General features: G+C 34.0%; 1 protein-coding gene across 3 annotated transcripts in view; it reads right to left on the bottom strand.

Annotated features, from left to right (window-relative positions):
- The window catches only part of LOC109352736, a 30,539-nt gene extending 16,119 nt beyond the window's left edge, over positions 1–14,420 (bottom strand). The window contains exons 1-2 of one of the 3 annotated variants that reach the window (XM_019594924.1): positions 14,377–14,409; positions 2,865–2,993 (exon numbers count right to left, since the gene is read on the bottom strand). In XM_019594924.1, coding sequence (XP_019450469.1) covers positions 2,865–2,993; position 14,377 — 130 coding nt within the window. In that variant the 5' untranslated portion in view covers positions 14,378–14,409. Of the gene's footprint in view, positions 1–2,864; positions 3,028–13,614; positions 14,265–14,376 lie in introns of those variants that run through there. The other 2 variants (XM_019594925.1, XM_019594923.1) reach the window with 2 other exon arrangements.

The following is a 14,852-nucleotide window of genomic DNA, read 5'->3' as shown; positions in this document are numbered from 1 at the left end:
CCAGAAGGGTTTAGTGCAGTTGGACAGAAACACGTGGTTTGCAAGTTAAAGAAGTCTCTATATGGGTTGAAGCAGTCTCCCAAATAATGGTACAAGCGGTTTGGCACTTATATGTTGAAGTTTAGTAACAAACAATGTGAGTATGCTTGTTGTGTTAATGTGAGAAGCCTTGATGATGGTTCTTTTATTTTCTGCTACTTTATATTGATGATATGTTGATTGCAACTAATCATTTGAGTGATATCAATGAGCTGAAAATCATACTAGGTAAGGAGTTTGACATGAAAGATTTAGGGGCTTGTAGGAAGGTTCTCGAGATGGAGATTCACAGGGATAGGGGAGCTAGAAAACTATGGCTCTCCCAACAAAGCTATGTTGAAAAGATCATAGAAAGATTTGATATGAGCAATGTTAAAGTAGTAAGCACTCTATTGGCAAACCACTGCAGGATTTCCCTAGATCAGTGTCCAAAGAAAAATGAAGAGAAGAAGTAGATGTCAAAGGTTCCATATACCAGTGTAGTGGGTTGCTTGATGTATCCTATAGTTTGTACTAGATCGAACTTGGCACAAACAGTTAATCAAGTATGTAAGTACATGTCTAAAATAGGGAAGCAACATTGGGAAGTAGTCAAATGGACTTTCAGATATTTGAAGGGGACTACATGTATAGATATCATGTTTGGCAGTCAATAGAGTAAGCCTTCAATTATTGGTTATGTCGATTTAGACTATGTAGGAGAGTTGGATGATAGAAGGTCCACAACAGAGTTTGTCTTCACCCTTGTAGGTGGACCAATTATGTGGAGATCATCAACTCAGTATGTTGTTGCTATGTTTGCAGTTGAAGTAGAGTACATGACAGTTGGTGATGCTTCTAATGATGCCCTATGGCTTATGGAACTAGTAAATGAATTAAACATTGAGCAAGGTAGAGTTCTGCTGCATTGTGACAGTATGAGTGTTATCTTATTGGTGAAGAACCATGTCTGTGATGCTAGGGCCAAACATATTGATGTGAGATTTCACAAGATCAGAGAGTTGGTAGCTTGTGGAAATATATTATTGTAGAAGATTCACACTTGAGAAAATTCAGCTGATATATTAACCAAGTCGGTTATCGTGGACAAGTTCAGGCATTGTGTGAATTTGTTGAACATTCATTGATGTTAGACTATTGAGAACCCCCAACCCAACAACGGAAGATGGAGATTGATGATATTCGCCGAAGTGGAAATTGTTGTGCTATGACTTATATTCTCTAGATAATAGCAATACAAGTTATGCAATTGGGCTGATGTAAAAGGGATGAGGTAGAGTGTCATATATATATATATATGTTATGTAAACCTAATGTAACAAGCAGAAAAATAGTTAAACACAAATCTTTATTCTCTAATAATAATACATAGTGAAAGTCTCTCAATGTTCCCAGAGACGTAAGCACATTGGTTGAACATTGTTACCAAATCCGCTATGTTATTCTCTTTTCTCTATACTATTTCACTATTTGATTTCCCACTCATTCCGACCACAAAGTTTTGCTTTTAATGAGAAAACTAATAGTTCATTATAACATGCTTACGGAAATTGCAGTGAGAATTAATAAACCCATTATTTAACACAACCAGATAATCATTTTATTAACGCTAGTAAACCTTCACAACTGCACAGAATCAAAGTTTAAAAGCGAAAAACTCAAAGCAACACACCTAAGCTTACATGCATCACTTATAATGTCAATCACGAGGGATAAATTATATATATATTTTCAATCAACCTTATTTATTTAATGCCTTTTCCTGCCTAATTTAATAATTATTTATAAATTTTATTTCAAATTTTTATTCATTTGTAAATATAATACTCTTTAGATTTTTTTTAATATAAATAGTGAAATTGGGATGCAACTATATCTTCCCTATTTTTCTCCACTTTGCAATGTAATAATCTTTCTTCAGCGTTCTCTTAATAACTTCTATTCCAAGTTTGTTTCAATTAGTTGTAGTTTGGGTTGACTTTATGACGAAAAGTTATGTGTAGAAATATGTGAAAATTTAATAAGATACTTTAGTCAAATTATATTTTATTTTTATATTATTTATTAATTTCTTAAATTATGTTGATAAAATTAAATAAGAAACTAAAATCAAATATATCTCGAAGCAAATAATCTTTACCCTATGTAAACACAGACATAATCTAATTATTGTAAACTGTGTCCCTTCATTAAAATTGTTTTATGATAACAATACATTAATAAGAGTACAAAAAAAAGAACTTGTTTCTGTAACCAAAATTCAGAAAAAGAGAAACAAAAACATGTTCCACATCTCTCAAATAAAAGGCAAAATGGACACACATACTGGCTATATGTTGCTTAGTGTGTTTGTTTCTTAGCAACAGATTCTGCTGCCTTTATCAAACTCTGAATCACTTTGTTGGCTTCATGAACTGGTGGAATTTCAGCATTTTTACTTGCTGATTTCAAAGAATTAACACAGAATCCAATCTTAATCTCAGCTTGTTTGAGACTCTCAATGGCTTTCTTGGTGTTGGATTCAAAGTTAATGTATGAAAGGTTCAAGTCAACAATTGCATTGTCATAATTGAACTTGCAAACTTTCACAAACCCTCTTGAAAGAATCTTAACACGGTTTGTTTTAAGTTGGGTTGACATGTATGCACCAACCCTTGATGCCATGGATGTGGCAATATCAATGGCAATCTTGGCCTCAGCGACTGGTTCTAAAGCTACCCTTTCACCTTGAACAATTTTGCGGCACAATTTGGATTTCCTTGTATCCTGGCATAGTTGTTGGATCAAAGCTTGTTCTGTTTGAATAGCAGAAGGAAAAGGTGCACTTGCTGGGGCAATGTGCTTGGTGGATTTGACCTTAAGGGTCTTGTGTCCTTTCTTGGCTGCAAAAGCAGGCTCAAGAACAAGGCATAAGCACAAAGAGATCAAGACCAAACAACATGCCAGACGAGCCATTTTTCTTTTGTTCTTTTTTTTGTTGAAGATATAATGTTGAGAGATGGTGAATTGAGCACAAGTTTCTTCGCTTATTTATATGCTTGTTTCCAAAAGTAGTAACCTCAAAATAGATACATATTTGGATTGTGAAACAGTCAAAGATAAATTATAGGCACTTTTTAATTTGAAGCTCACAATTAACAGATTGATTTACTAAATCGGCATAGGATCTTCCATGGCTTAGGTAAAAAAATAGAATTTGGACTGATAAAAAGAATTGAAGAAATGAATTTTCAATGTAATGATAAATATTAATAATTAGTTTTGTCAAACAATAGTCTTTTTTAGACCGAATATTATTTAGATGAAAAATAGAACTTTATAATTATTACATATTTATCATCATATAAATGTTATTATTTGGCCAAATTATATCTTCGTTTAGGCTGATCACAATTCTCATAAATAGTCACATACTAGTATATATATAATTTTAATAAAAGTAGAAATTACTTTGGCAACATATCATATCATTGAATTTAATCAAAAACATACTAGACAAAAAAATAATATGAGTACATTATAAAAATATACAAATTAGAATTAAAATTTTAAGATTTAATCACAATATAAATCCAAACTATAAAAAGTAACTTTTTTTAAACAATCTAGGAATTAAAACACCAATTTATCTACAAAAGAAAAATACGAAGACCAAGATATAACTTGAACTAAATCTAGTAAATGAAAAGAAGAGATTTTCTGGGCATTGAATACAACTTCATTTTTCATGCCCCACAAAGACCACACCACACAAAACCATGATAATCTCCACATTTTCTTTCCTCAGGCTGTCAATAGGAATCATGAAACATCAGAAATTTTGGCATTGACTGAGGAATAATCACTAGAATCTTCAGTCACACATATTTACAAAACTAATACAAGAGATAAGCAAATGTTCTAACGATTCAAGATACTAAAGACACAACACACAATTCAAATCTATTGGTCTATGAATAATATTCCATTTAAATAACACATCTTTTGTAGCTATTCTCTACTTACCAATTTTCCAAATGAAACAACAAACCTTTAAGGAAGCAAGAGAGTTCCAACAATTCTGAATAAGATAATTACCATCCGAAAGCATAGAATTATCCGCTGGCAAGGGAGAATGGACATAAGCTAAAGACTCCGGTAATTTGTCTTGACAACAAAAGTACCAGAATCATCCAACTTCCAACTCCACCGATCCAAACCCATTGCCAAACACTGAAAGGAAGAATGTAATTATACAATATTTCTGCAAGATTGTCCTCCCTATGAAAAAGCACCCTTCTCCACTCAATCTTTTAATGCCAATCATTTCCCACTCACTTCCCACTATCAGCAACCAACGCTTGCCTATTAGAAGCCAACAAAAACAATCTAGAGAAAGATATTTTTAGATTTTGATTACCGCACCAAACATCAGCCCAAAATTTAGTTTGAGTTTCATCACTAATACTTTTGAAAATATTAGTTTCAAAATCCACACCAATGCTTCCTTAATAGTAGGATAAGCTACCAATATTTTGCCACCACAACAAATCAGTCCTAGTAGGACAAAAGTCCAACTCGGACCCATATTTAGGTGTTGAAACTTTAATCCATAACTAAATGTACCGTATATACATTTAAACCAATAACTATATGTATATATATAACTTCAGTAAAGTAGCTACATTAAAAACATGAGTAAATCACATTGAACTTGTGATAAGGAGGCAAATTAATAAAAATTTATGTGCTTGAAGTTATAACAAGGTAGACATTATATGTGCCTTATAATAGCAAAATATATATAGTATATAAAATAGATAAAATATATTGACAGTATAAGAGTTTTATATATTATGGCTCATCATATATCATTCATTTTAAATCATTATTGACTTTTTAGAAAAAATAATACAAATAAATAATTGATAATTTATTGACTGTGTATAAATCTTTATACTAAAAATGTACACTCTATAATATATTTCAGCATTTAAATAAACTAAATGCATTATCTATATGAATACAACTTTATGAGTATACTACTAATCAATAAATAATGCATCAACAAAATTATAAATCAATCACTGGACAAACAACATATATAATGAATGAGATATATAATTAGAACATCATAATGTATATATGTACATTTTGTAGCATGTAAACGTATACATGGAAAGCGTAAAAAAAATTGAATTGTAAGTTCTCATCATCACATTAATTTCATGATACAATTCCTTATGGGATAAGAACAAAAATAAAATAAAAAACATCATCCATACGATTACTTTATATCATTATGTGCGTACAATTAAGACACGGTAAAGAAAACATTACAGCGGAAATAATCAATTTAAATTCTCAATCTTTATATCACAATAGCGGAAGCATAAAATCCATAAATTAAAATTAGGGTTCATACAAAAATTGGAAAGACATCTTTAAGGAAATCATAAAATTCATAACCTACGCTCTGATACCAATTGTTAAATTTTCCTTATGATTAGTGTAATATCATTCCTAGGATCTTGAATCTCATGATTCTTACACATAATATAAAGGGAACCAACTCCGTGGTGGATTTATGGCAAAGACCGGTGCTCTTTCAGGCTTAGGTCTTTAGGTTTGAATGTCTTCTTCTGCTGGTGCGTCGGATTTATTAGTTCTTCTTAGTTTTGTTTTCATTTCCCATGTAAAAAAAAAAATATAAAACAAGGATACAAAATCATATATGAATCCATGTTTCTTAGATCTATTTATTTTGTATGTCTTTAGAGAGATTTTTGGTATGATGGTCTTCCTCAACCAAATCTTGAATTCCATTTGGTACCTTCGTTTTTTCTCTAATAGGGAAAGGTGAAAACTGATTGTAATTTGTTGTCTTTAAGATCATAATCGTTCCTTATATATTAACTTATATGATTCTCATTATCCCCTATAGGCCAACCATTTGGGTACCTACTCATTAAACTTATATGTATTATCAATTTTAGAAGTTCTATGAGTTGTCAGAATTAAATCATTTGTTTTATAACCCAAAATAAATAATCGATACAATTATATTAAATATATGATTACCTTAATTAGAAATTACTACTTTCTAACATCAACCTACTAAACAAAAATTGTAGCAAAAGGTATAGAGATCTCTCATAAATTACTTTACAGTTTAATCTATAGTCTTTTTTTTTGTATAAGTTTAATATAGACACCCCTAAGTTTTATTGGAATTACATAAATTATCCATTCCATTTTTAAACTTACACAAATTATTTATAGTTATATACATTACACTGACTACCACAGTAAAATAAATAAATGTAATTTCTTAAAGAAAAAATAGTGACGACTGTAATTAAGTCAAATAAAATATGGTATATTTTGAAGAAAAATCCAAATAGTATAAGAGTCAATATATATTAATTATTTTCAGTTCGTTACAAACTGCATCAATAATTCTAAGGAAATGTTTAAATTTCTTATACTATATTAACTAACCAAAATAATATATACACATTGACTCTTATTCTATTTGGGGTTATCTTGATAATTTACATATTTTTTTAACTTAATTAGAATAGTCACAATTTTTTGTTTAAGAAATTTCACTTATATCTCACACAGAGGTAATCAACATAATGTATATATATAATTAGGGTAATTTATGTATGTTTAAAAAAGGAGGAGTATTTTATATAATTTTACTAAAACTCAGGAAATATCAGTATAATTTACTCTTTAAATTTATAATCTATACCTACTTATTAAACACTAAGACAAAATATATTATTATTTTTTAAACAACAGTGCCAAGGCACCAAAGCAATTTATTAACCAAAGAGAGTTACAAACAAGGAAGGAGAATTAAGAGACAAATCTAAAGTTAGGCAGAGTTAAACGATTCCTATTAACTTCATCCAATATAAAGCTTGGAGCATGATTCCACGATTCTATATTTTGGATTGATAGACCAAAGTTAGTAAGTTGATCCGCACAAGTGTTTCCCTCCCTATAAATATGAGTAGCTACCCAATTCATGGATGAAAGGAACTTTTTGCAATGATTCCATTTACTTAGAAGCCTCCATGGAGGAGTTGCTTTGTCATAGAAGATGTCCACCACTATCATTGAGTCACATTCCAACCAAATATTGTACCAACCCTTATGATGAGAAAATCTTACAGCTAGAATAGCAGCTGATAGTTCCACAAATAGAGCATCATTGCAGCCATTAAAGCTAGCAAAGCAAGCAAGAGTATGACCCTCATGGTTTCTGAAAATTCCACCACCAGCTGAGGGACCAGGGCTCCCTCTAGCCGCCCCATTCGTATTAATTTTGACAGTTGCTTGGGCAGGGGGCAACCAAATTACCTATATTATTTTAGGAGCCTTGGAGTAATGAGTTTGAATTTGGAGATGTTTCAGTAAAACCAAGTCAGTAATTGAGTTGTTTGCACAGGTTTTGGAGTTTTTACCAGACAGAGAGATTGCCAACTTTATCCTAGACAAAGCTATAGGGAAACTGATCAGAGTGTTGTTGAATCTAGCTTGATTTCTGCAGAACCAAATTGTGTTGATAGCATGAATTATTGAGGCTATGATAACCTGCTTGACTTGCTCACTCCAGTTCCTTTTGCTTAGCTTCAAAAGGTTTGTGATGGAAGAAGTATCAAGATTAGTAGAAAGAGTGTAGCTCAACCAATTCCAAACAGAAATAGAGAAAGAGCATTGGAAAAACAAGTGCATAGCAGACTCCTCATCTTTCCTGCATAGGCTACAGATAGAAGCCATGACACAACCTCGTCTCTGAAGATTATCATCAGTTGGCATCTTGTTATTAATCAATCTCCAAGTTGTAAAGGATTTTGAAGGACGGATGGCATCAGACCAGATGACTTTACCCTAATTGTTCTGGACTGAACCAAGATTCATGTGCAGATAAGCAACCTTGGCAGATAGCAACCCATCAGGGGAATTCTTCCAAACTAGCTTGTCTGTATCATTGTTGATGATTATGCTGCCAATCTTTGATGTGATTTGAGGGTAATTGTTTATCAGGGTTTGAGGAATGATTCAGGCATCATTTCTGATGAAATCAGCAACAGAGGCCCTCAAATCAGAGTGGAACTGAATAGGAATGTTTAGAGTTTCCACTAATGGTTCTCCTAACCAGTTATCTAGCCAAAAGTTTGTTTTGTGCCCATCACCAATTATCCAGATTGAATTATTGTGCAAGATATGCCAAATTGCTTTGATAGCAGGCCATATTGAAGTATCTGCTTGAAGGAGTACGATTAGATCCAAACCTATTCCTAAAAAACAATGCCCAATCATGATTGGAATTGGCCATTTCCCAGGCGAGCTTGAGCATAGCATCATGATTTATCTTTTTTAGAGATCTGATACAAAATCCTCCTTCCTTCAATTGCAAGCAAACATTTTTCCAAGCCACAGTGACTAGCTTCCTCACCTCAATGTTACCAGATCACACAAAGTTTCTTATGCACTTGTCAATGTGCTTAAGAAGAGAATTAGGCCAAGCATAAATGTTGAAACTATAAAGCAACATGTTGTGGATTACAGATCTAGCTAGCTCAACTCTGCCCATGATTGATAGCAAAGCCCCTTTCTAAGTAGCCAGCTTGCTAATTATCCTATCAGCAATTTTTGTAAATGTATCCTTCTTGGTTTACCCAAGAAATAGGAACTCCAAGGTAAGTTAGAGGCAAACTGCCAGGTGAAAATCCAAGAACCTGAGCCATAGAAGCAATTTTCCTGTGAGATGAAGAAGCAGAGTAAAACTTAATTTTTGAGGCATTGACACATTGACCATATATTTCTGAGTAATTGATAAGCAATTGGTTGATTTTGCGAAGCTCAGTTTTCTTTCCTTTGCAGAATATAAAGATGTCATCAGCATAAAGCACATGGGAAGGAGTTTTAATTCCTTTTGGGCCCTCCATAGTGCTAATTTGCCCTCAACCCTCAGCTTAGATAGCCCTCTGCTAAGAACATCCTCAGCAATGCAAAAAAGGAGAGGAGAAAGAGGATCTCCTTGTCTCACACCTCTAGTGCACTTGAAAAAACCAACAATTTTGCCATTGACATTAATGGATAACCTGGCAGAATGTAAAATGATTCGAATCCAACTCCTGAACTTATGGCTAAAACCAAGCTTTTGAAGAGTAAGTAGCAAGAAATCCCAATCAATGGTATCAAAAGCTTTCTTGATGTCAATTTTAATTGCTAAGTTTCCACCAAAAACTTTGTGATCCAGCAGGTTTATTGCCTCAGATGCTAAACATATACAATCATTGATTTGCCTATCTTTGATGAAGCCTCTTTGCTGAGTTGAGACAATCCTAGGAGCAATGGTTGCCAACCTATCAGCAAGCACTTTAGAAATGATCTTGAATTGGAAATTAGCCATAGCAATTGGTCTGAAATCTTCAATTCTATCTGCTCATGTGAGTTTTGGGATTAGCAACACATTGTTAGAGTTTATGTCAGGCAGAATGTAGTCTTGAGTAAAGAATTATGTAGTAGCTTTACACACATCAGGCCCCACTATATGCCAGAAAGCCTGATAGAAGCTCCCACCAAAACCATTAGGCCCTGGGGCTCCATCCCCATTCATGTCAAAAACAGCAGACTTGATTTCATCATGAGAAGGGATGGATGAGAGCCTAGAGTTCTCAGTGTCAGTGATCATAGTAGGAACTACATTGTTAATCATGTCATTATGGACAATGTGGTTAGGAGCAGCAAATAAATTTTGGAAGTAATTCAACACCAAGTTCTCAATCTCTGTTTGATCAGTAATTAAGCACCCCCCTGATCTGAGCATATTTAAGGATTTGGTAGAGTTCCTGATCTTTGTGACTCTATGGAAGAAACTAGTGTTTCTATCTCCACTGTTATGCCAATTAATCCTTGACTTTTGCCTCCTGAATTCTTCCTCAATTGTTAAAGCCTGCATAAGGGATTGCTGAGCAGCTCTATCAGCCTCCAAATTATCATCATTAGGACCATTTAAAGCTATATTAGTCTGGATAGAATCCACTGCTTCTAAGGCCAGTTTGACATTATGTTGCACCATACCAAAGATTTCAACATTCCAGACCTTGAACTTGTTCCTTAACAGCTTTAGCTTCTGAGTCAAGATAGACATCTTACAACCAATGATGTCCTGCTTCCAGATTTCCTCCACCACTCTAGCACAGTCAGGATGGTGCAACCACATTTTTTGGAATTTGAATTGAGCTTGAACTCCTAATTGACCACTATCAGATTTCAGCAAGATAGGATGGTGATCAGAGGAAATTCTTGGTAAAGTGTAACACACCACTTGAGGCCAGGAGTCTATCCATTCATTGTTGCACAGACTTCTATCAAGTCTTTTTTCTGTTAAAGCATGTCCTCCTCGTCTGTTAGACCAAGTGAAGGGGCACCTCTGGTCTGCAAATGAATGAGATTAGAAGAATCAGAGAAATTCTTGAATTCAACACAAGGACTAGGAGGAGTTAACCTCATTCCTCTGCACTCATGATTTCCCAAGACAACATTAAAATCACCTAGACAGCACCAAGGACCCTGGTTAGCAAGCATTAACAACATGAGTTCCTCCCAAAGTGCTCTTCTAAGCATTTGGCTAGTACTACCATAAACCGCAGCAAGGAACATATCTTTCCCCTCCACTGAAATAGCCATAGAAACCTGCTGGAAGGAGTTAGAAATTACTGAAGGATCAAGGTGGAGCTTGCAGAGCCCCCAAATAGATGAAATAAGGGGCCCTCTATCATTCACAAAAAACAACTTCAGATTCAAAGTTGCCCAAAACCATTGAGGAATGCTATCCTTAACTATCATAGGTTCAGATATGAACACTAAATCTGGCTTATGAGTTAAACACAGATTTTTCAACACCAATTGAGTTTTTTGATTCCCTATACCCCTACAATTCCAATATAGCATTATCATTGGTTTGAGGTTAGGTAACTGCCCCTTCGGTTGTTGTGGACCTTTTCCAGCTTGTCTTTTTTCTTCTGTTTTTTCTTTTGAGACCTGGAAATAACAGCTGTGAATCTACTTTCATCATCCACTTCTTCATCAATACCCTCATCATCCCAAAGCCTGCCAAGCAATCTCATGTCATGGTCAACTCTAGGATTGTTCATTTCTTCAACCACATGAAATTCCACTTCTTCAATGATCTCGAGACCAACTAAGGGGTCTTTATCATTTTGCTCTAAACCAGGTAAAGAGTCCTCAACCACAGTGTCATCAATGTGAGCCATGTCCTCAACCACATTCTCATCAATGTGAGCCATGTCCTCTGCACTTTGCTCTGCCACTGGAGTATCCTAAACTCTTGTAACATTTTGAAGATTAACCTCTTCATTGTGATCTATTTCCAGATTTATTACAAAATCCTTTCCAGTGTTCTTTTTGAAAACCTTCTCAACCACCTGCTTCTTCTTTTGCGGAGGGACATTTGTAGGTATTTCCTTCATCCTTTTCCTGTAGTTAGTGACCAGGTGACCTATGGTTTGACAACCATTGCAGAACTGTGGAAGCTTTTCATACTCAAGCTCAACAAAGAAGGCATAACCTTCTCTTTCCACTAGGATTTGGTTAGGCAAATCAGTCTTCAGATCAATGTCCACTAACACCCTTGCAAAATGTCCAAATGTGCGATTGTTTGTGGCCTCATCCAGCGAGATTGGTGTTCCTATTCCCCCTGCAATGGAGAAAATGATTCTTGGGCTCCAATATTCCTGGGGTAAACCTACAATTTTTACCCAACATTGAACATGGGAGAACTTCTGCAAAGCTGGATTGAAATCTGGAGACCATAGATACAATCTAAGAAAACCTGGGCGAAGACTCCAAGCCCCTACAGCACAAACACTTCTCATGTCCTCCAGTGATGAGAATGAGAAATCATAGTAGCCCCGTCCCAAGGAGACCATGCTCCATTTCCCTATGTTACTCCATAGCGAGACCAACTTAGCTCTGATTTCCTCAAACTTGAGAGGGGTGTCTCCTTTAGAAAGGATGATTCTCCCATGTAGGTGAGATTTACACCGCCTAAGACCTTCTTGATAGTCCTCTTCAAGGATCTTTATAGCAATGGCTTCACCTTTAATGCAAGGTTGAGGCAGCTGTGAGAGTGCAATGTCACTTGAGTTTTTTAATGCTTGTGCAAATGACTTCTTCACGTGTAGTGTGGGATCTGGATTGGACTTCCTCGGTGAGGTAGCAGAGTCACCTAAGAAGTTCCAAGGAATGAGGGGTTCAGCAGTGTGCATTTTGGCCATGGGAGCGTATCCAAGAAAGTTGGAGAAGAGAAAGCAAACAGAGGAATAATTTTAGAAGTTCCAAGAAGTTTGGAGATTCCTAGTTGAAAGGAAATGGTTATGCCCTAGCAGAGACAACATTCTTCCATCAAGACAAAATATATTATGATTTTAACTGCATACATATTTTTATGATATAACTAACAGGAGGCAGTATATACACAACATTATATAGTAAAAATCACAGATTTCTAAAAGCTAAAAGTCAAACCAGTGAGTATCAAACTATTTAAAGTACACAATTCTTTAAAAATCACAGATTTCTAAAACCTAAAAGTCAAAGCAGTGACTATCAAACTACTTAAAAATTAAAATACAGAATTCTTTGACAAATATAATTAAACTTATTCTAATTATCAATTCATCACAGGAAGACAGAAGTTATAAACATTGAATTTAAGCAGTTCCAGTTATCTGATTGTCCCTTTTGTTAAAAGAAATTATATCAAAGTTTTGCTTTTAATGGGATAACTAATAGTTCATTATAACATGGTTATGGAAATTGCAGTGACAATTAATAAACCCATTATTTAACACAACCAGATAATCATTTTAGTAACGCTAGTAAGCCTTCACAACTGCGCAGAATCAAAGTTTAATTTCGAATTTTTTAATATAAGAGAATGGAGTATCTCATAGTATTAGAAGATAAATTATCTCCTCCTACCAGTGAAATCATGACATGTGTCATGTTTCATCATTATCTATAGAAATATTTTTAATAATAAACAAAATAACACACATGTCACATTTTTACTGGCTAGAGGAGATAAGTTATCTCCTCTCCTGGTATAAGAAGATACATTATCTTCCCTATTTTTCTCCACTTTGCAATGTAATAATCTTTCTTAAGCGTTCTCTTAATAATCTCTATTCCCAAATATTTTTCACTTATTTGTTGTTTGGGTTGACTTTATGATGAAAATTTATGTGTAGAAATATGTGAAAAATTAACAATACTTTAGTCAAATTATATTTTATTTTTATATTATTTATTAATTTCTTAAATTATGTTGATAACATTAAATAAGGAACTAAAACCAAATATATCTCCAAGCAAATAATCATTACTCTATGTAAACACAGACAAAATCTAATTATTGAAAATTGTGACTCTTCATTAAAATTGTTTTATGATTAGAATACATTAATAAGAGTACAAAACAGAACTTGTTTCTGTAACCAAAATTCAGAAAAGGAGAAACACAAACATGTTCTACAGCTCTCAAAACAAAAGGCAAAATGGACACACATACTGGCTATATGTTGCTTAGTGTGTTTGTTTCTTAGCAACAGATTCTGCTGCCTTTATCAAACTCTGAATCACTTTGTTAGCCTTATGAACTGGTGGAATTTCAGAATTTTTACTTCCTGATTTCAAAGAATTAACACAGTATCCAACCTTAATCTCAGCTTGTTTGAGACTCTCAATGGCTTTCTTGGTGTTGGATTCAAAGTTAATGTATGAAAGGTTCAAGTCAACAATTGCATTGCCATAATTGAACTTACAAACTTTCACAAACCCTCTTGAAAGAACCTTAACACGGTTTGTTTTAAGCTGGGTTGACACGTATGCACCAACCCTTGATGCCATGGATGTGGCAATATCAATGGCAATCTTGGCCTCAGCGACTGATTCTAAAGCTACCCTATCACCTTGGACAATTTTGCGGCACAATTTGAACTTCCTTGTATCATGGCATAGTTGTTGGATCAAAGCTTGTTCTGTTGGAATAGCAGAAGGAAAATGTGCAGTTGCTGGGGCAATGTGCTTGGTGGGTTTGACCTTAAGGGTCTTGTGTCCTTTCTTGGCTGCAAAAGCAGGCTCAAGAACACGGCATAAGCACAAAGAGATCAAGACCAAACAACATGCCAGACGAGCCATTTTTCTTTTGTTCTTTTTTGTTTTGTTGTAGTTCTTGGCTGCAAAAGCAGGCTCAAGAACACGGCATAAGCACAAAGAGATCAAGACCAAACAACATGCCAGACGAGCCATTTTTCTTTTGTTTTTTTTTTGTTTTGTTGAAGAGATATTTTTCAGAGATGGTGAATTTAATACAACTTTCTTAGTTTATTTACATAGTTTCCAAAAGTAGTAACCTATATATATATATATTTGGATTGTGAAATGGTAAAAGATGAAGAATATGAACTTTTTACTTTGGAGCTGACAATTAACAGATTGATTTACAAAACAGCATAGGATCCTTATATGCCTTACCGAAAAAAATAGAATTTGGAGAGATAAAAAGAACTTAAGGAATGAATTTGTAAAATGTATTATAAATATAATGATCAAATACTAACAAATAAACAACAGTTTTTCTTTAGACCGACTATTATTTAAATAAAAAATACAACTTTATAATTGTTACATATTTATCATCATATACGTTATTATTTGGCCTAATTATATCTTTCTTTAAGCTGGTCAGAATTCACAAAAATAATCACATACTAACATCTATATAA

The sequence above is a fragment of the Lupinus angustifolius genome, chromosome LG07 (genome assembly GCF_001865875.1).
Source record: "Lupinus angustifolius cultivar Tanjil chromosome LG07, LupAngTanjil_v1.0, whole genome shotgun sequence".
NCBI lineage: Eukaryota > Viridiplantae > Streptophyta > Magnoliopsida > Fabales > Fabaceae > Lupinus > Lupinus angustifolius.
Note: the sequence above shows the minus strand (reverse complement) of the source record. Positions and strands in the feature narration are given on the sequence as shown.